This window comes from Trichoderma breve, chromosome 6 (assembly GCF_028502605.1).
Source record: "Trichoderma breve strain T069 chromosome 6, whole genome shotgun sequence".
Classification (NCBI taxonomy): Eukaryota; Fungi; Ascomycota; class Sordariomycetes; order Hypocreales; family Hypocreaceae; genus Trichoderma; species Trichoderma breve.
This window is the reverse complement of record NC_079237.1, coordinates 3550108-3570672: the sequence shown is the minus strand read 5'-3', so window position 1 is coordinate 3570672 and position 20565 is coordinate 3550108. Positions and strand designations below refer to the sequence as shown.

The window sequence follows — 20565 nt, the reverse complement described above, 5'->3', positions numbered from 1 at the left end:
AACGAGCCCGGATTTTTTTTTTCACCTCAATTCTGGGGGCCAGCTTGGCTAGCGCTGCAGGTGATTGGCGGAACCTGGACACCCTCTGCACGCTGGTCAAATCCGGGGTACGAGCAGGAGAAGCGGGTTGCGTGATGCTGTGATGGCGCTTTCGGCTCGTATGTTTGAATCGTCCGTCGTGGTTTTACTAGTTTCGTCTGGGTTTGGGGCGCTTCTTTGTCTTGCAAGTTGTTTGGCGTGAGTGACATGCTGCACTTTAGGCGGGCAATATGGCATTACTTGAGTCTGGGCCATTGATTGATCAATTCATGTTGCTTGTTCCTGTGCCTGTGTCTGCGACTGGGGGGAGAATGTGGCACTGTGTGTATATGTGTGGTGCCTTGGACTGTGTTTGTGCTGCCCATATACAGTATGAATATTGCCAAGTAGAAACTGTACTGTGCCTATTTCTGTACATAGTTTAGTAGCCATAGACAGACAGACAGACAGATGGACATGACTTGCTTCGTGTTCGTGTCGTGTCGTGTCGTTGGCGTGTCATGTCTCGCTCAGCTTTTTGTACTTATTGGCTATTTCCCACGGATGAATGTGTTGAGCGCTGGCTGGCATGCTCCATGTACCGCTACCATTACTCGACGGTTAAAAAGGGAGCTGACTGCATTCCTCGATACTACTGCGAGTTCTAATACTGCTACTAGCCATGGATAATAAAGTAGGTGACATGCCTCCCCGAGACTTGACCGGAGCAGCTGTACCGGAACGTCGGCTGTCGCTCCCCTTGCGAACAAGAGTCTGGCCATGTGCGCGCGATGGACATGGACTGACCAGCATGAGAGTTGATGGAATCTCAAGTTGAGCACCAGATTTCGACATGGGAAGCACGAGAGCAGACAGGTACAGGTACAGGTACACAGTGTCTCGAGATGTGTGTTGAACGTGCAAGACTTCCAATTGTTCGGCAACTTCCACACCTCGCCACAGACGTAAATGTGCTCATTCTAGCTTTGTTCATTGTCTCAAGCCAGCGCTTCCATTCGTAGCGCCTCGTCCGTGCTGGCAAAAGGTTAATCCAATACAATCCAGGCACGTCACGTTCTGGTACTCGTAACGGTACGGGTACGGGAACTGACTTGAGCTGAATGTCTCGTGATGCCCTCACCCTGCCTGCTGTCTGCCAGGGCAAAAGCGAAGGGCCTGCAGACTGGAGGTACCTGTACCCGTGCCCCGTGCTAGTGCTCGCGGAGACGCGGCATTGACTGGCCTGTACTCCGTACATGTACTCGTACTTGGCGCCGTCGTCGCACAGTTGCCTGGGGGGGAAGAAGAAGCTCCCCTCAGCGCACTCTTACGGCCCTGCTAAGCAATTGCGGCCTCTGCACTGTAAATCCTGTCCTGAGGCTTCCATGTCAGACACGCACGCACGGCTCTCGAAGCGGCAGGCCGCAGCAAAAACAGACAGTGAGTGGTAGTACCAGCATCACCGTAAGATGGTGAGCAGCGCTACTTGAGAGAACATGTACCGGTACTTGTCGTGCGACCTGCCCTTTCGTATCAATGCCGCTGGATTTCCCGCGCGGCGTGGCCGAGGGCTTTCGCTTTGCATTGCATCTCCTTCTCTCTTCTGGTGCGTTTTGCTTTAGCCTTTCCACGTTGTGTTAGCCCCGGCGCCGTTAAGAGGCGTGCGTGGAATTCAAAGTCTGCACTGTGTCAACACCGCGGATTTGGCTGGCGATGCCCTGTACGGCTCCGGCTCCACCGCTGCGCCGCACTAGCAGCCAAGCCTGGCTTCTGGCAAATTTCTGCCACCAACTTGCGCACTCCTCCCCGATGCCTGCTGAAGAAAGGCGCTGCCCCCCAGCAGCCAAGCACAGTGTGAGATGGGCACGCGCTGACGAGGCCAAGGGCTGCGAAGCCCACTGAAAACCCACTGGGAAAAAACGAAAAAGTCGCCACTGCACAGTGCCAACCCAACCGCCGACGCTAGCAAGACGCCCTCATCTCGTCTCGCTCGTTTCTACTTGTTCCTCCGCCTAAACTAACAAGTGGCCACACACACACACCACATTCACCCCCAGAACCCGCCAGTCCGTCTTAGGCTTTTGCTCCCCATCGTTTCTGCTGGTCTGGCGCCTCAGCCCTGGCTCCCAGCTAAGCCCAGCCCAGCCCAAGCCCAATTTCTGTGGCAGACCAGGATTACATGGGCCTTTCCCTGCCCTTCCCTGCGGTGTTCCCTGGCTGTGGACTCTCGCCCTCTGCTCATTCCAGCCAGGTTGTTTTTACGTACTTCGGGTCCGCCTCCCCCCATATTCTCGCTCTCTGCTGACTATCCAGGCCCATTTCTTTTCCTCCTCGTCTTCAAACCTCGTCTCGTTACCTGTTCCTGCGAGCAAACGATCATCACAACTCCAGATTCTCGCCTCCATCGCCGTATCCACGGCCTCACTCGTCGCCTGCCGTCCGTCTGTCGCTCTCGTGAGCCAGCCAAAAACCTTCTCCCCCCCGACTCCCTGGCATCGGCACCCCAGACTCCGCCTAATAAGCGACTCTCCCCGCGTTTTTTTTCTGGCCCGCATTCGAAAGGGCCGAATAACCTACATACGCCTACCATACTACTGTATACTCGATTTCTTGCGCCTGCACTATCCTGTCCTCAGCCAAAGCCAGACCAAGGACACACCAAAAGCCACCCCAACCGCGCACCAGTTGAATCTGTCTCTTGTCTATTCCCCCGCAAAACAAGGGAGCATTCAATCTAGTTGACAGCTCACCGAACAACCCGGGGCCCCAAACCTGCGGCAAATAAGTCTGAGCGCTCCCCAGATTGCGCCATCCGCTCACATCGTTCCTGTGTTCCTGTTCCCGCTCTTTGTTCTTGTTCACGGAATCGCCTCGCCTCGTCCTGGCGTCGCCTCTTCGTCTGTCGCCCACCATGACTCAGGCCGTCAAGAGAGCCTGCGACGCCTGTCACCGGCGAAAGGTCAAGTGCGACGGCATCAACCCGTGCCGAAACTGCTCTTCGGCCCAGCTGTCCTGTACCTACAATGCCATCCCTCAGAAGAAGGGCCCCAAGGGCTCTCGCGCAAAGGTCATTAGCGAGTTGAGAGAGACACAACGCCAGACCAGCCTAGCCGCCAAGATCCACGGTCGCATCAACGGCGGACCAAACGCTCCTCCGGCTTCGAACCTCGCTCCCACTCCCGGTATGCTGACCAGCGAACTCGTCAAGGAATGCTCCCAGTTCTTCTTCGACCACATGAACGCACAGGCCCCCATCCTGGACCGGAGGCAAGTCGAGCAGCAGATCCTCTACATGGAGCAGAACCGCGATGCCTACTGCCTCATGGCCTCCATGTGTGCCTTTGTCATGCTGCAGCCCGGCATGACGATTCCTTCTTCAGATCCTTACAACCTCGACGTGATCCCCGGCGCCAACATTGTCTCGTGTCAGCTTCTTTTGGAGGAGACGTTGAGGGTCCGCAAGGGCTACGAGTACCTCGAGCAGATCACCATCAACTCCCTGGCCACCAACTTCTTCCTCTTTGGATGCTACTATGGCCAGGAAATGCACGAAAAGGCCTGGTACTACCTCCGCGAGGCAACCACAATGATTCAGATGGTTGGCATGAACAAGGAGGAATACTACATGCAGCTCGACGTTGCCGAGGCTGCTCGTATGCGAAGAATCTACTGGCTGTTCTTTGTCATTGAGAGGTGTGTATCATCCACCGTCATTTTCGGACTTGCTTTTTATACTGACAACCTGGAAACAGAGCGTATGCTATCCAGCGCCAGCGCCCCCTTACTCTCCAGGCCACCATCAATCTCCCGACTCTCGGAGATGATCCCACTGACCCCCTCGCCCACCAGCTCAACGGCTTCATTCTCCTGGTGAACCTCTTCCGACCATTCGACGACGCCTTTACCAGCATGTGGAACAAGGCGCGGAGCCATCTCCCATCTCAGTCCATTGTCAGCCTGCAGAAGCTACTAAATGACACGGTCCAGCGCGCTCTCTGCCAGGACCCTTCGTGGAATGATGTTCACACGAACCAGCAGTGGCTAAAGAACATGGTCTGGCAGCTAAGCAACGGCGTCGTTGCTGGTGGCGAGGACTCCATCTCCTACCAGTTCCCTGGCACCATGTCTAGGGAGCTGCTCTTGAAGATGGCCTCGCACTTCCCCGGCCAGGGCATGGAGCTCCTGACCTCTGGGCTTCTCGAGAAACTCATCGAGTGTGCTTACTCAATGACAGAGTACCTGGCTATGCAGCCTGCTTCCCGAGACCCCTTTGCCCAAGGGCCTCATGAGCACCTTGCTCAGATCATCAACATTGTCAGCGCCTCAAGAAACGGCGACTACCGCTTCCTGCCACTCCTCATGAGCAAAGTCAGCGAGGTTCTTCCTCGTCTGGTTAACCCCATGCTCCAGAATGTCCCCGAGACGATTGCCATGGCCCAAGTTGACATCTTTGACGGATTTGGCAATGCCGGCATGGCTCAGCCTGCGCAGATCCAAATGATGGAGACCGACTACGACCGCAAGTTTTCTGTTGAAGAGTACGAAAAGAAGTACGTCATGGAGATGAATGGAGGCACTCCTGATTCCCATAGCAACTCGAACCAAGGCCAGACCCCGCCTGTACCGCGCCAGGCTTCGGAGATGCCCAGCTCCTTCGTTGGCTCTCCTCCAATGATGTCTCCTACTATGGAGTATCCTCACAACATCAACGGCTACGCTGTTACGCCAATGTCCGAGATGGTGATGAGTCCAATTGGAAACCACCCTCCTCCACCCCAACAGCATCAACATCAAGCCCAACACCAGCACCATCAGCATCAACATATCAATCAGCCACCGCCTAATCATATGCATGACCCGATGGGCCAGTCACACATGGGCATGGCAGCTCAGAACATGCAGCCGCTGCAGCCGGCGCATCACATGGGCAATATGATGGATATGCGGCAGCCGGGACAGCGACAGAACAGCTTCGCAATGCAAGGCCAGCCTCAGCATTTCCATAATATGAATGCGATGACGGGCGAGATAAATTTCAACACTTTGCGGTAGCATCCGACGATGACATGAACACACCACACCAGCATCATTGGACACCTTAAAACTCATCGCTACCCCCTTTGATCTTCGGCTTAGATCTGCCCCTTGTATTAATCCGTGTTCTTACACCTTACTTTCTCTTGGATCTTTTGGATTTCCTTTTTTGACAACTTTTATTCCCTTTGTCCCGAAGACTTGACTCCTGAGAAACGGATCAACATACGATGATGATTACTGAACAAAAATTTACTGGGTTTCATGTTTCTTTGCGCATGGTTTTTAGCGCAGACACGTACAAGTTTGGGGTCGGAAACAATGGCGTTTTACTATTTGCCTGTTTATTTATCATTTTTTTTTTGTTTTTGTCTGGGTGGCATGATTGGACATGGCTGGGAGTCTTGTCACTTTATTTTCTACGCTTTCGCTAGTATTATTTTTTGGGGGAAACATTGGCACTTTGGAGGCCTTTTATTTCGTCTTGCAGATATTTTTTAACTGAATGCTACTGCGGGTTGCAGAGCTCTCTACTTTATACTATGGGTAGATGAAATGAGAAATTACGGATTTTAAAATCTTTTGTTCTTTCGGTCTTGGTGTGAGTGATTTGTTTTGTGTATCTATTACATTAATGCTTCTGATGAGTCGCAGTGAGTACTCTGTACATCCAATGTCGTAACTATTCTGTTGGTATGTGCTTGTGAAGGGGCTTGCAGATCCCAACGTTGGCTTTGATGAGAAAATCTTGAACTATGCGCCTCAATGTCGATCTGTCAAATCTTGATAGATCAACTCCACACGATACGAGAAAGAGTAAAACTCTATTTGCAAAAAAAAATCAAATCAAGATATTCTTTAGTCAACCTTTGAGACCTAACTCGTGACGGGGAGGGGGTGGCGTTGAAATGGGCGTAGAGATATATGTAAAGCTTTTGCGTGTATTCAACCAACACAGCAGCTTTTTTGTATGTAAGGTATTCAACCAACACAACTACCTTGTTGTCCTAAAGGCAAAACTATGACAAGGATTTCCCTTTCTCCTGAATTTGTATGAACTCTGTTATGTGTTCGCCAGTTTCTTGAATACAGATGTTCAGTTTTTTTTTTTTTATGTATTCAACCAACACAGTTAACTACCTTGCTGTCCTAACGGCAAAACTGTGATAAGGCCTTCCCTTCTCTTGTATAGCTCTGTTATGTGCCACCCTATTTTCCCCCATATCCGAAAAAAAAAAAAAAAAACCTTTTCAAGTCAAACGATACCCAAAAGATGCCCTAGCTTTCAAGCCATATAGATACCTCCCTACATATGTATGCTCCAAGTACATGTATGAGAAGAAACAAGCATTCAGTAATACAAAAAGTAAAAAGTTCAGTTCAACTCAGTTGCTTCACCGTATAAGCCTCTTAAACGGATGCGCCTCTGTATTAAACACGTATTCATCCAAGTTAATCGTATTCGGCTCACTAAACACGAGGTAGAAGTACTTGAGCGTCTCGCCCAGCCAAAACGACTCCATCGAATCCGACCGGTCAGGCAGCTGGTCACTAGGAAGTGTAACATCCCAGACGGCGGAGTTTGCGAGCGCGGTGCTCGTCGTGGAGTTGACTGCGGTGAACATGTCCCACGCGGACTCGACGAGGTCGGGGCGGCCCGTGGCGCGGTAGAGCACGAAGACGCTCTCGATGGCCTCCGGGCGGAGGATGTAGCGGCGGTCGGGGATGGAGGTGAAGCCCGGAGGGAGGCGGTCTCGCTTGATGATGTCGTCGGCGGTGGAGGAGCCCGGGTCGCTGGCGCGGCGGAGGACTTCCTTCTTCCAGGCGGCCTCGTCCCACTGACAGGAGGCGGAGGCGGAGGGGCAGGGCAGCATGTGGAATGTTTCGGGCATGATGCCGTGCGGGAGGGCCTTGTATGTCCAGATGCAGCCGTCGACGAGCTTGGTGGCTGCGGATACGTCCTGGGGGCGGTTGAACATTTTGCCTCCGAGGGCCATCAGGCCGCCGAGGAAGCACACCAGGTGCTGGCCTTGGGGATCAAGACTGACGACGGTGCCCTTATCTGCCTTTACCGTGCCCGAGATGAGAATGTCGTCGTTCTTTGGCGTCATGGGTCGGAACAGGTTGTGCTTGGTCGCTGTTGTGGCTGCGAGCTCGTACATCTCCTGGTAGATGGGCAGCTGGCCCCCGATCAAGGCCGACATCTTGGGCAGATACTCGTAGACGCTGTCCGCCATGGCGCCCATGGTAAACGCATCGCCGACGTTGTAAATCTCGCTCTGCGCGCTGACGACAAGCGGCCAGAGCCCCGGCAGCGCCGTCGATTTCTGCTGGGCCGCCATGCCGTCCATGATGCGCTGCACGGCATCGAACCACTTGGGGTCGCGCGTGATGAGGGACAGGCGCGTGAATTCCATGGACAGGCTGCCGATTTCGGCTACCAGCACGCTGGGATGGGCCTCCTGCTTCTTGCCGTCCATGGCGGCGTGGATGTCCCACCTGGTGATGGGCATGCGGTTGGGCGTGTCGAAAGCCTTGTAGAGCATCTCGCCGACCTCGACGGCCTTGTCCAGCAGGCGGGAGTCGCCGCTGAGGTCGTATGCGGATAGGAAGCCGCCCAGGTAGCGAATGTTGGTTTCAAAGACGTTGACCTCGTCGAGGGCGGTTTTGGTAAAGTCAATGGCGTGGGCGGCAGTCACGGCGTCGTCAAACTCGGGCTTCATGCCCATGATCCAGAGGGTGTCGAGCGAATCCACCAGCGTAGCGGCCCAGCCGCCAAAGGGATTCTTCTTGCCCCCCGAGACGGGCGCCAACTCGTCCGCGGTCCATGCGTGCTCCTTGTACGAGGCCCAGCATTTGGAAAAGACGTCTTTCACGGCGAGCTGGCGAGCTTGGCGAGTCTTGCGCGCGGTTGGCGACTCCTTGGCGAATGACGTCTGGATCTTGGGATACTTGACCGGGGATGTGGTTGGCAGCGGGCGGATTGACTTTGGCGGATAGTGTACCGGGAGGGTCTTCCAGAAGTAGGAGTTGTATTTAGGAGTGCGCCAGTTTGGAACTGGGGGAGGCGATGGGGAGACAGACGAGGAGCTCCAGAAGTAGATGAGGAGGAGGGTGGCGATGAGAGCGACCCAGGCGTAGCCTCTGACTCGGACGATGGGCAGCATCGTTAATTATCGTGGGCGTTACGACATTTGATGGCGATGTTGATGATGATGACGGCGAATTGATGATTTGATTAATGAGAGTTGATTAAGTGATTGATTGATTAGTTAGCTAGTTGATGTTTGGACGGGATTCAAGGCGAGGGGCAGATGGTGGTGAAAGGGATTGTTGAATGAGACAAAGAATTGGAGGTTCCATGTGAAGCCCCCTTACAGACAAAGGACAAGCGTTGACGTCAATGTACATCAGCAGCCAGCCGCGCTCCTGGAATGATAGGATAGGCGCTTCATGTTAGTTAGTACAGTATGTCCATAGTATCCGTAAATAGCTGCCTGCTGGGCATTGTACAGTAGGATCATCAGTGCAGCCCTCTTTGTCACTGGACTCAATTGATTTCCAATGTTTCAATTTCAGTCTCAATTACCGCAGGGACGTGCAGCCTGATTAGTATTTCATTCTTTGTTTGCACTCGATGCACTGACCGCGAGTTGTCCCAGCATGCTGGAGTGGCGGTGTTTGTATGGAGTCCATATTACGGGTACTGTATGGAGTTTTCAGACGGCCCGGGATTTACTAGGAGTTGGGCGTTGGGCTCACTTACTTCCATGGTGCTAAAATCAATGTCCGGTTCCAGTCTATGATCCTCCAGGATCGGGCACATGGGACGGAGAGTCTAGAGACGGTCCTACGGATTTACGGAACCACGAAGTTAAACGCGAGCTGCGTCCATCCATGTACCCTCGTCTACTTCGTCTACCTGCAATCCGCTTTACTCGCTGCTAGTATTTAGCTCTGGTCTCCCCAGCCGCCTCTTGGCAGCTTCAATTGTCGCGGGTCTCGTAGTAGCTTCATCCCCCCTGCACTGGATTTGTATTCTACGAGTATCTCCGAGTACCGGCATGTCGTATTGCTGCTCCATTGATTGGTACGGAACAGAGCAGAGGGCTGAGCTCAGTCTGCATGTACAGCATGTTGGTACGGAGCGGATTGTGGGTGCCAGCAACAATCCCATCACGAGGTTGCGGTGCTTTAAATAGAGCCCTATGCGTTTAAGACGCCTTGTTAGGCAAAGGGCCGCACCAAGGCTCGCCATCCCTGACAACATTTTCAACCATAGCTATAAACTCGCCAATCCCATCAACTCAGCCTGTGGCCCTAGACACCCCTTGCAAACTTGCCATTGGCTGAGTCTGTGTTGTCTTGTAACATATCCCAACCCGCCTCTGGGCCAAGTCCACTTATAGTAAGACGAACCCATGCCGTCTAATTGCGTCCAGTGAGTGAGGCTCTTTCTTCAGGAGTGCGAGTGCCATGGACAGCAAATAGAATAGTCCATGTAGCATGTAGCATTGCTAGCAAGCCGACGGAGCATGGAGTAGACGAGATGGGGGATCCTCAGCTTATCGCATAGTGCTGCTGCTGTTTCCCATTCCGCTGCATCTCTCACTCGTATGACTGTCCATATTATGCAGTAGCTTCATCTCCCCGTCTTCTACTTCGCTTTCTCCTTCTTTTCCCTTCTGATCTTCTTCCTCTTCCTCTCTTTGGGCATAGTCGATTCCTTGTTGTTGCTGTTTGTTCCCACTCATCTTCCATTGTCTGGGCTGGGCTCAGCATGCTATTGGAGACACTCAATAGGAGGATTGTCATTTCATAACCACTTTGTTCATCTTTACAGTGTGGAAACACTGTCGTCTTCAGAAAAAAAGAAAGAAGATGCGCTCTCTAGCTCTGCTCATCATCTTGGCTGCCCGGGCCAACGCCCTCTGCTACTACCCCGACGGCACTCCTGCTCCTGGCGATGTCCCGTGTACCGATAGCACAGACAATTCCGTCTGCTGCGGTACTGGCTATGCGTGCTTGTCCAATGGCATCTGCCAGGCTACAGGAGACGAGCTTCAAAAGCCCGGTGCCAGCGAGTTTGTGCGTGGAAGTTGCACCGACAAGACCTTTAGGAGCTCTTCTTGCCCGTCGTTTTGCGGAACTCCCGACGTGGACAATGTTGGTGGTGGCGAGGGCATGGAGAAATGCACAAACACAAAGCAGGATGTGTACTGGTGCATCAACGCCCAAAATATCGACTTGTCGCAGAGTGAAGATCCCTGCAGTGACTCAAACGCTGTGGTATTCTTTCCAGGTATGAGATGATGCGATGCTCTTTACTCAAGCTTTTTGCCTTTAATCAAGATGAGTGAATCGTGTCATGACTGACAGCTATTGACAGGCACTCCGACGGCACTCACAACCATAGGTGTAGCTCAAAGGTCTACGTCTAGCACGAGCTCAACAACAGCACCCCCGACGACAATGTCGACGTCAACAACACCTTCCTCATCTCCCACAAACACTGGCTCTGGCACTGGAACAGGAACGGGAACATCCACTCCCACTTCTACTTCTACTTCACCACCAGCCGAAACAACTCCAGCATCAAGTGGCAGCAAATCGAACGGGGGCGTCATTGGTGGCGCCGTGGGTGGCTCTTTGGGTGGTGCAGCCGCCATCGGCATCTTGGCCTTCTTTTTCCTCCGCAGACGGAGAGGACGCAGGGACACGGGCATTCACGAGATGGACTACACTCCTGTTGAGCCAAAGACATCGGCAACTCCTCTGGTGCATCATCCCTCAACACCACACAGTCCAGACGATGTCCTACCCGTCCATGAAGTCCCTGGTTCGACCGAGTTCGAATCAGTAAAGAAACATACCCCGGATGATCCCATGGAACTGCCAGCTTGATTGCCGAATACAACCGGGGAAAAAAGAACAATTCGATATGGGCGATTGGAGAGGAGTTGGGGGGTTTATTATTACGATTTCTACGACTTTACAGTTTTTGTGTGCAGTTCGTGTTGGACACTGTGCTTGATACCATATCTTTAATAATTCATGTAGTTGCCCGTTCGTGATTCTTCTTTTTGTTCGTCTTGTTTGCGCTTTGTGGAGTACGGATACCGCTGGCTTGTCTTAATCCTTGCCAGTAAATAGAAAAATTCTGCACTGATGATGAGTGCTACTGTACTCGAAACGCCAGCAGCAACTCCACGTGGAATAGACCTGGAAACGGCCCGTAGTATCGACCCTGGCTGATTACATGGCTAGGGCAGTGCCCCCTGCATGCTGTACGCAGAAATTTGAGCTGTTGGTTGAAGACGATACTGGAAACAATAAGTAATCTGCCTCGCTGTTGAAATGGCCGTGGTCTCTGCTGATAAGGAGCCAGTGTTTGAGAGTTGAAAAACAGTCAGAGATTCGGCGCATCCTGGACTTTTGAACCTTCTGTTCGGTCGCTAAGTGTTTATTTTTTCTCTCTCTTCTAAACAAAGCCTCGATCCTATTTCCAAGCCGCGCTTGCTCCACCGCCGAACTATTTTGGTGGCCAAGACCAGGCCATGTGGGCTATAGACGAGTTACTGCATTTGTGTCCAATTTTAGCAGCATTCTATGTAGTAATACGGAGCCTGGGCAAAGCTGCATGACAAGACAAATTCTGTGTTGCTGTGGAATTGGTAGTCTTTCCGAAATTTTAGCAGGGTGACTGAAATAGTAAGATGCAGCAGGGCAGCTAATGTCAGTTTGATGCACCTTTTGCCTGTCTATTCAAAACTGATAGCTAGGCAATCGTGTCTCACAAGCTATCAGCCTAACAAGGCTGATGGCGCAATTACGAGTCCGATGCCTCCTATGATTGTCGACAATCCTTCGGTTGTCTTTTTGATCGTCTGATACTTTGCCTGTTACAGGATACCAAGAGAGGTCAGCACTTTTCAGTATTGGTCTAGTTTCGCTGCCCAGCTGTTTCAGATGTCATCGTGTATACCTTCATATATTCAATTTCGAAAGCGCACCTGCTTCCTATTTCGGAATCTCAATATTTCACGGTTAGACATAAGCATGGTGTAAAATGGATGCTTTGTGGAGTTGTAGAAATTACAGCTCGCATAGTGGAGATGTTTAAACTCTGGGCAAACATTGGAAGGGGTCTCATTCTCAGAGAGAAATCATCTGCCCATGGAGACATGGTTATCTTGTGCTAAATGATTATTATTTCGTCGATTTGGAATTTATTAACTTTGGCTCTATTGTTACAGTGCAGCGCCCGCTCATCTCACAAAGTGTTTGAGCGTTCTACCGGTCGTCTCAAGGCGGTTATTCGGCATACAATCACAGCACCTCTTATCATTTTAGAGTTTTGACATTTACTATGAATGAAACCGTTCCGGAAATGCCAGCACACCGGATTCTGGGGTCGAGTTTCATCTCTGGAGCTGTCTCATTGTTAGTGATGTTGACGACTGCTTAGCTCTGCTATTGGATCGATGGCGTTGTGGAGCGAAGGTGAGCTTAGCTGCGCCTCTTGTTTCACTATTTTACTCTTTTTGGCAAACTTGTTGCGATGGCAGCGGGCAAAAGTGGGAATCGCATCTGGCTATTGACTCGCGGATGAGATGCTAGTCTTTAGCATTGTTGCCGTAGTGTATGAGAGATTGGTGAGTTATCAAAGAAATTTGATTAGAGCGCAGCGTGGTTACGTGTGAGAGCTAAAAGGGCGTACATGGAATCTGACTTGCTTGTAAAAGACTTCAATTTTCCTGCTGACTACTTATTACTTGAAGTGACTATAAACGTGGAGATGTGTATCAGTTAGCGCGAGACTGCCAACCTAGCCTCGTATCGTGGATGCGAGTAAAAGCAGCTGAGAAGTGATCTATAAGACAGCAGATGGCGCTCCCGGCTGGATCGAGCTCGGCAACTCTAAAGGCCTAATACTACATCCCTTTTGATCTATTAGACACTTCTGTGAACCCATGGAATCCATTTTGTGCTCCCTTCCCTAAGGAGGGTTTACAGATAGTTTTGGGCTTACATGTATGTGGCTTGCCATTGCAGAGCCCCGACAACTTATATCGTGCAGTAGACAAAATAGCTCGACCGTTAGGATATTCTTTTCACATTTCCTGTGCAAAGACATCCGGGATAATTGAGATATATAGATAAATGAACACCAATAATGTAATATATGCTTCGCTGCAATGTATCCATAATTGGACGTGATTGTCAAGTTATTGTCAGTCAGCTGTTATTTTCTTTCTTTACAATCACTAGGATTCACAGATTGTAACTAGAAACAAGTCTCAATATGTTGTTAGAATACAACCAATCATTTTATACTCCCCTAATTATCTGTACACCCAAAATCCTTGAAAATTGGTCTTATGGGATGCGACGACGGCTGGGTTAGTGAACACATTTCTAGCGTGAACACTTAATACTAATACTTGCCTAAATATATGTAGGCCCACAAGTTTGCTATCCCAGGACATGAAAACTGAATAGCTATGGATCTTTCTCCGCTGTGCTGGTGGCCGGGAAGATGCCACTATTCCTCATCATGACTAGTATTGGGCTCAATTACGCCTCAACCAACGCCGAAGATGTACTTCAACGTTCCTATAGACTGCTGATACATACAATATATCTTTTAATTGCCATTCTTTATACGCCAATGCCGATCCAATGGCCCAATAGCCAGGAAGCTTTAAATCACCAACCGCATCACCTCGCCCCTCCAACCCCGCTGTTGCGGCAGACCTTGGCTCAGCGCTGCAGAGAAATTCACGACAGGGGTCTGCTGGACGAAATGATTGGTACACAGCCGCGGCTTCGCGTCCTGCAGAGCGAGTGCTCTACGTCTTCATCGGGAGATCGTCCGCTTGAAAAAGGCCAGCTGAAGAACGGTTCAAGGGAATTAGACTTCAAATTGTGGAGGAGATTCAGCTCTCAGCTTGGGTGAGCGTTAATTGTAAGCGTATCGTCCAACAAATAGAGGCTGAAGTCCATATTGAGTCGTCCCACTTGGTATGAGATAGTTTGTTTGAGCGCGGTCATCGAAAGGCGTTCAATACTATGCAACAGACGTAGGCTGACTGGCGCATTTCGTACGGAGAGTAAAATTGAACTATAAAATTGGCAATCAGGCCATGTCAGAGGCATCACAATTGCTGTTCCCTCCCTTCTCCTCATACCAATCTCTATTACAATTACTACATCAAACATCACGCTTAGAGTCAATTCTCCTTTTCCTTTTATTTCTACCAAATCATGGATAGCACATCAAGCAATCTCACCAACCTTGGCTGCGACTTTGTCGTGGCTACAACGCAGGCTAGCATAAATTCTAGCATGGTAAAATTTATAGATCAAGCACGCCAGGAAGTCAAGTATCTATGCTACCTGGTAAACCCGACAACCGGTGACCTGGAGGACCCAATCACCCTGGAAGAATTGATGAAGCAGACTGGCGGTATCAATCCGTTTGATATCCCCAAAGGCACCCCTTATGATGACCCAAGAATAACCGCCTGCACTAATGCCCTTTTCCAAGTTGGCATCAAGATGCGGATAGGGATACCGCGAAACGTTAACCCAAGAGACTTGTCCATTGTCAACTTTGGTCAAAAACTCCGCAGTGTCGATTTCAACATGTACTACTCAGATATTACTGTCATTGAAAACGATCCTGTGAAGTGGGGATATTCAGGCAGCTGGAATATTTGGGAGCAGCCCAGCGATAAACCTTGGGCAGCTTCGTGCACCGTCGATCTCGTCCTGAACGATCTCAGCAAACACCTCGACGACCTTTATTTCAACAGTCACCCAGACGCCAAGTTTCAACTTAGGCGTGCGCTGGAAAATCTGTCTGATACAATGTTCAGCCTTGAGCAGTTGTGTCTCCGCTGGGGGGCCACCAAACCGCGAAATGATGTCAATTTTCCAGGCATGGATATGAAAACAAAAGCTGGTGGTTGCCTAGTATCTTGTCTCTTCAAAGGGTATTTACAATTTGCCTCTAGACACAGCTTTCCGCCCCTCGTCGTCTCGGCTGTCACATATCCCAACCATGACCCGTCTCTGTACATGACAGCAATTTCGGGGAGAGCTGTGAATCCGCCCAGAGACAGCTCCGGTAACCCTCTATCATCTCCTTCCTCATCCGAACAAGCAATCGCCACGCTTAACTATATCTGCACTATCAATAACAATGGAGTGACGGATGTTTCAGACTTCAATTGGAATTGGGTGCGGCTCGAGGACGTCAATAATAAGAGTGGTGTCATTGCAATTCGCCGCAATGTAGTGGCTCAATTCTTCCTGGATGTCCTTAAGCGTCTAGCTCCTCGTTACATGTATGAACCGGTTGCTCGGAAAGAAGAAAACTACCGCCTACAATTGCTCAAGGGAGAGTGGCTTAGTGATGCGACAGCTAATCTTACAAATGACGACAGCAGCCGTGTGCTCCATATCCAGGCGGGAGTCCCTCCGAGTGAGCCTCTACCGTCCTGGGATGACCAGAGCAATGGGATGAAAGTTTATATCGGCCAAGGTATCAAGTATGCCAAGGTAGATATTCACCCCGGCTATTCTTGTGATGTCTATTTCGAAGGGCAAGAAGTCAGGATTGAGCAGCGCTTGTGGGTTACTGCCGCGGTTGCTGCCGAGTTCCCACACCAAAACCGGGATTATGCAGAGCACAAACCGTTCGACAAGTATTTGACAGAGAAATACTCGTTGTCTGTCCGTCAAGGCGGAGGGTTTTATTTGAGTAGAACGAGTTGCATGTCTGACGACAAATCTGAACGATGCTGGGAATATGGCGACAGTGACAGCTCCGATACCGAGACCGCGAAGAAAGGCTTCTTTTACAACCTCCGACAGATGATGGATGATCTGATGCCTGCCGAGATGAGCTTAATAGACATCTGTCAGCCAAACCGCTTCATATTTCCTGGAGCCCAACCATTTACATATCAAGACCCCTTCTTCTCCAAGCATCAAGACTTGATAGCCAGTATTCCCCGTCTCAACAATTACATGGTCAGTCCTAACCCGGATCCCCAAACGACCCCCAGTGTGTTTCTGATCGACTTTTCAACCCATTCTCAAAACTAGCACTGTTAGCAAGCTGACGACATCTACAGAATTAATGCAAAACTATGACTAAATAGAGATCATCTCGTCAAATGGCAAGTTTGAGGCACAGCAGAGTAACGATGGCCACTCACTCCTCTTTGCGGTTGACTCATCTAGCATTTTTCTCCTCAAGCTATTAGAGAGCAAAATCGGAATTTCACACACTGGCTGGCAGGTCCGCGTTGGTGGCCAATGAGGAGGAGCTTGATTCTCGAGTGATCGCTTTTCTCTTGATGGATGTTGCAAATGATGTAATTTGTTTGTTGTTGGGACAGGAACACTGGATGAGAAAAGGGTAAATATCACTTAAGAGTTGGCAATCAAACTCATGTTGATGCTCGAATCAATAATTAGCACAAATAGACAAATGCATCGGAATTAAATAAATTTGAATATATGCAAACAGGCGCGTTCGTATAATATGCCTCTACATTTACAAAAGTGTGCGTTAGACAAACTCATGCCCTAGTCAACTTGGTAGTTTGCTGACCCCTTCCCTTGACTATCTCGATTGTATCGTCTTCACAAAAGTATACCAGAACGTCTAGTCCGCTTACCATCAGGTTGGTAGCTTGTGTTTTGCCATCCCTAATCGTAGCCGACATTGCTGCTGGTACTAAAGGGAAGGGTGACAGTTGGCCATATTGAATAGTCGGGTTCCCACTTTCATTGGCTTCAATGCTCCAACCCGTCTCACCACATGTCCATCTACCCAACCAACGCTTCCACTGCGTGCCGATTTCGTCTCTGTGGGCTCTGAATGGTAGGACTCTTGTGTATCCTAGCGGCAAAGGGATCTCTGGCCATTTCTTCAGATACGCAATAGCCTGAAGGAGTTTCCATACAATTATGTCTCCCTCAACAGCATTCGTCATAATGGAGATGCCGCAGTTTTCTGGTATCTTTACCTTGGCTGCCCCTGGAAGATCGGCGTATCCAGCAACATAGGTTCTGAAGCCTGGCCAATTACTGCCACCGTGGCTAAAGACAGTCTTCAGGTCTCCAGGAATAAACCATGAGAGAGCGACATCTGACTTCACCAATGTCAGCATACTCTTGGCCGTTTCTTGTCGAAGAAAGCCAGTGTTGTCGGAACGTTGGAGAGACTGTTGTACAGCGCTGATAAGCTTCAAGAGATCACTTGGTGTAGTCCATAAACCCGCAGCAGCTTGTTCGGGATTGACTCGCTGAGCATCCTCACAGGGAGTATAGCCATTCCAGTGGCACTTGGCTGCATTCTTTTCTTGAATTGGTAACGGGTGGAAAGAAGATCTCGTCATTCCCAAAGGTCCTAGTAGAATATCATGCATCGCCGTGGCGAAATCTTTATTGGTGATGGTCTCAAAGACAAGCTGAAGTACTGCGAAACCGCCGCCTGAGTAAGAGTACGACTGGCCAGGGAATCCTTGCAAGTGCACGTCCAGTGTATTGACAGGATTCGCTCCCATTAAAACTTCGCGCAGTGTTGGAATTCGAGAGTCATCCAAGACGGAATAACCGGGAAAACCACCTTGAGAGAGGCCAGAAGTATGGCTTAGAAGCTGTGCAATGGTGATACCCTTGACCACAGAGCTCTCGCTAGCAGAGGCATCTTTTGTCAAGATATCTAACACATCTTGTGATAGGACATCGCCAATGCGGGTGTCGAGTGCAATTTTGCCCCCGTCAACAAGCTTTAGCAACGCAACTGCAAATGTTGGCTTCGATATACTGCAGGCTTGGAATATAGTCTCTGTATTTTCTTGTCCAGTTGAGAAGCAATGGGACGATATGACTCCGTCTTCCATAATAGCAACCGAAGCACAAGGCGTCCCAAGTTTGGCCAAAACAGACGCGGAGCTAGTGTTGCCGTCATTTTCGGAACGAATTAGTTCGTCGAGCTGACTGAAAAATGCGGATGTGGTTTGCTTGATGAGCATGGTGGAGTATCTCTAACTTATAGAGGAGTTTCTAATTATTAATGGTATTGGCTGCTTTGGAACAGCGAATGATGAGTATGCAGGATGTCAGAAATTTTAATATCTGGTTGAATTCAAAAGCATCCGATGGCTAATTGTTGAAGGATATACATGGTTCAAAAAATTGTATCTCGCAGTGAATAAATACTAGTTTCTAGTTTTATACTTGAAGTCTACGAAACTCAAACTCGTCCAGCTGCAGCCGGAGCCGAAGCCGAAGCCGGGGAGTTCGTATGCCACTTCGTAGGCCATTTCGTCAGCTCGATCCATCGTTGTAAGTCACTAAAAGTTAGTTGCAGTTAATTCCAGCATTGCTTGCGTGTAGGATTTCCAAGACCCATTTATCGTATTTAACCGCTGGCGGCGCTGACGTTTTGCTACTAATCGTACCCGTTGTATAGAGCGAGGTGTTGCGTGGCGTTTGTAGCATAAATCGCTTGTCAACAACCAATCATATTGAAAGAGAGGACTGCAAATGGCTAATGGAGTCGTTATGAACAATTACCCGGGTATGGTAGCAAGAATTGACCACGTAAATGGAAATATGCTTCATCTATCAGTCGCACACTCTCTAGAGTTATGCCAGCACGTCCTTACGACTACAGACGTTAAATTGTCAATACGACCAAAAGGGAAGAAACAGATGACGAGTACATATAATTGCTTAGAATTTGTATTAGTCAATTCATTAACTCAATAATCTATTTTTCCAGACTTTTTTATCCGAAACGACATAAAAGATACATTTCCTTAACCATCTGCAAGAAATAATCGCATATATGATATGACAGATACTTGCTGTTGTGGTAAACATCATTCACCAGAAGCCACCGCCTAGCCTTCATTAGCAAACTAGTTTTTGTTATATAACTTCCCTTGAGCTGCCAGATCATCCAGCTTGCAATCATGTACCGCTTTGCGGATTCTGCATATTCTCACTATGAGTGAGCTCCCTCATTTCGGCTCTGCCGTATTCCTGATTCATCATCGGTAGTGCGGGAGGTAGTAGAAACACTGGGGCTGGCAGAGTCAGCGGATGGGTTAGAGTTAGTAGATTCGGTATGATGTGGGAGTACAGAGCTCGTAGAACCGCCAGAGGGAATGGAAGAACTGGGATTAGGGTTGGAGGGGCCAGCACTATCGTCCGAATGGAAAAGAGTTCCAGAGCTCATGGAAATGCCAGAGTCGGTAGAGCTGAGTGAGGTAGTAGAATCACGTCGACCATGAGATGCAGGACCAGCGTTGTCTGGAGACGTAGCATATCCGGGAGGCTCAACGGCTTCGGGAGACCCAACAGCTAAGAAAGAGGCAGAAGACTGATAAGAGGTGTCGGAATGAAAAGAAATTGCAGAATGGAAAGACAAATCAGAGCTGACAGAGTCACCTCGAGGGCGAGGAGTAGGTTGAGGTTTCAATAGAGCCATGGTGGAAGGTAACTAGGGATGTGGTGTCCTGCGATCGATCTGGTTTGAAGAGTAGTCGAGAGACAAATATGCAGTTTACTTATGGCCTCTCTGCGGCGGTTCTCGCTTTTTAAGTCGATGGGATCGTAGGAATGGACGAACAGAAAAGGCGTTACTGCAACAATGGCTGAGCATAGTGCCTTTGAAACAGAGCTTTTCTTCTTTGATGACTTGATAACCATAAGTCACTGGGAGTCTGAACAAATACACGCATTCTACGGTCTACGGAACAAAGATTGTTCGCTAGTAGTTCCGTTCATCTTCAAAGAAAAGAATTGTAGTTTTAAAGGTAACAAAAGCACAGAAGCCTGTAAACATTGAAGTAATGTGCTATAAATTATGAATAACTAAAAGCCAGATAGAGTAGACAGAATTTATTCATAAGGCTGATAGCCTCTGAGCTGTCAGTACTATGAACTGTACAAGTGTGACAAAGACAGCGACAGTGCTAGTAGCTTGCCGTCAGCTCTGGAGACGCTTTTGGCTCATCTGATACAACTCTTCCATATTCACAAAAGGATTGTGAACGTCGACATTGTTACAGTATGCTTCACTCATCAAGCGTACTCTGTCTCTCCATAGCCGCAGCTCGCGCTCTTCTCGCTAGATCAATTCGGAAACTAGATCACTCCCGAGATACAAGAGGGTCTATTTGTGATTTCGGCACTTATACCGCCTATAAATCCCTGATACCAATCACAAATATAGTTCCAGGGTCTGACCGGCCCGTGCCAGCATCTCGCATCTATACTAATCGGATGAAGTTAAGCAAGTGGAGCTTTGGCCGTCTAGTTTTCAGCTTCTGTCTCAAAGCCTCCCCCAACCACACAAAGAAAACCCTTGTCGCCGCAGAAGAGCAGCCTCTCACGGCTCCACAAGAATAGACTCTTTGCTGGAAACATCTTCTAGTCATGGGGCCTCAATTGAGATTTCATCATTAGCATGTTAAAACTTCA

The 20565-nt window shown here is 49.5% G+C and overlaps 6 protein-coding genes across 6 annotated transcripts; 3 read left to right on the top strand and 3 right to left on the bottom strand.

Annotated features, from left to right (window-relative positions):
- Positions 1 to 2929: 2929 nt before the first annotated feature.
- T069G_09999 (fungal zn(2)-Cys(6) binuclear cluster domain-containing protein) lies at positions 2930 to 5070 on the top strand (the record flags this gene model as incomplete). The annotated part of the gene is made up of 3 exons (XM_056177209.1): positions 2930 to 3711; positions 3771 to 4568; positions 4611 to 5070. 3 exons carry the CDS (start codon positions 2930 to 2932, stop codon positions 5068 to 5070), a joined length of 2040 nt encoding a protein of 679 aa, XP_056025687.1.
- A 1376-nt stretch (positions 5071 to 6446) lies between these two features.
- T069G_09998 (glycosyl hydrolase family 47 domain-containing protein) lies at positions 6447 to 8219 on the bottom strand (the record flags this gene model as incomplete). The annotated part of the gene is made up of 1 exon (XM_056177208.1): positions 6447 to 8219. The coding sequence occupies one exon, from the start codon at positions 8217 to 8219 to the stop codon at positions 6447 to 6449; it is 1773 nt and encodes a 590-aa protein (XP_056025686.1).
- Positions 8220 to 9933: 1714 nt separating this feature from the next.
- Positions 9934 to 10956, top strand: T069G_09997 (uncharacterized protein; the record flags this gene model as incomplete). The annotated part of the gene is made up of 2 exons (XM_056177207.1): positions 9934 to 10354; positions 10442 to 10956. 2 exons carry the CDS (start codon positions 9934 to 9936, stop codon positions 10954 to 10956), a joined length of 936 nt encoding a protein of 311 aa, XP_056025685.1.
- Positions 10957 to 14319: 3363 nt separating this feature from the next.
- T069G_09996 (uncharacterized protein) lies at positions 14320 to 16167 on the top strand (the record flags this gene model as incomplete). Its single annotated transcript, XM_056177206.1, has 1 exon — positions 14320 to 16167. One exon carries the CDS (start codon positions 14320 to 14322, stop codon positions 16165 to 16167), a length of 1848 nt encoding a protein of 615 aa, XP_056025684.1.
- A 479-nt stretch (positions 16168 to 16646) lies between these two features.
- Positions 16647 to 18107, bottom strand: T069G_09995 (beta-lactamase domain-containing protein; the record flags this gene model as incomplete). Its single annotated transcript, XM_056177205.1, has 1 exon — positions 16647 to 18107. One exon carries the CDS (start codon positions 18105 to 18107, stop codon positions 16647 to 16649), a length of 1461 nt encoding a protein of 486 aa, XP_056025683.1.
- A 977-nt stretch (positions 18108 to 19084) lies between these two features.
- T069G_09994 (uncharacterized protein) lies at positions 19085 to 19570 on the bottom strand (the record flags this gene model as incomplete). The annotated part of the gene is made up of 1 exon (XM_056177204.1): positions 19085 to 19570. One exon carries the CDS (start codon positions 19568 to 19570, stop codon positions 19085 to 19087), a length of 486 nt encoding a protein of 161 aa, XP_056025682.1.
- Positions 19571 to 20565: the final 995 nt, after the last annotated feature.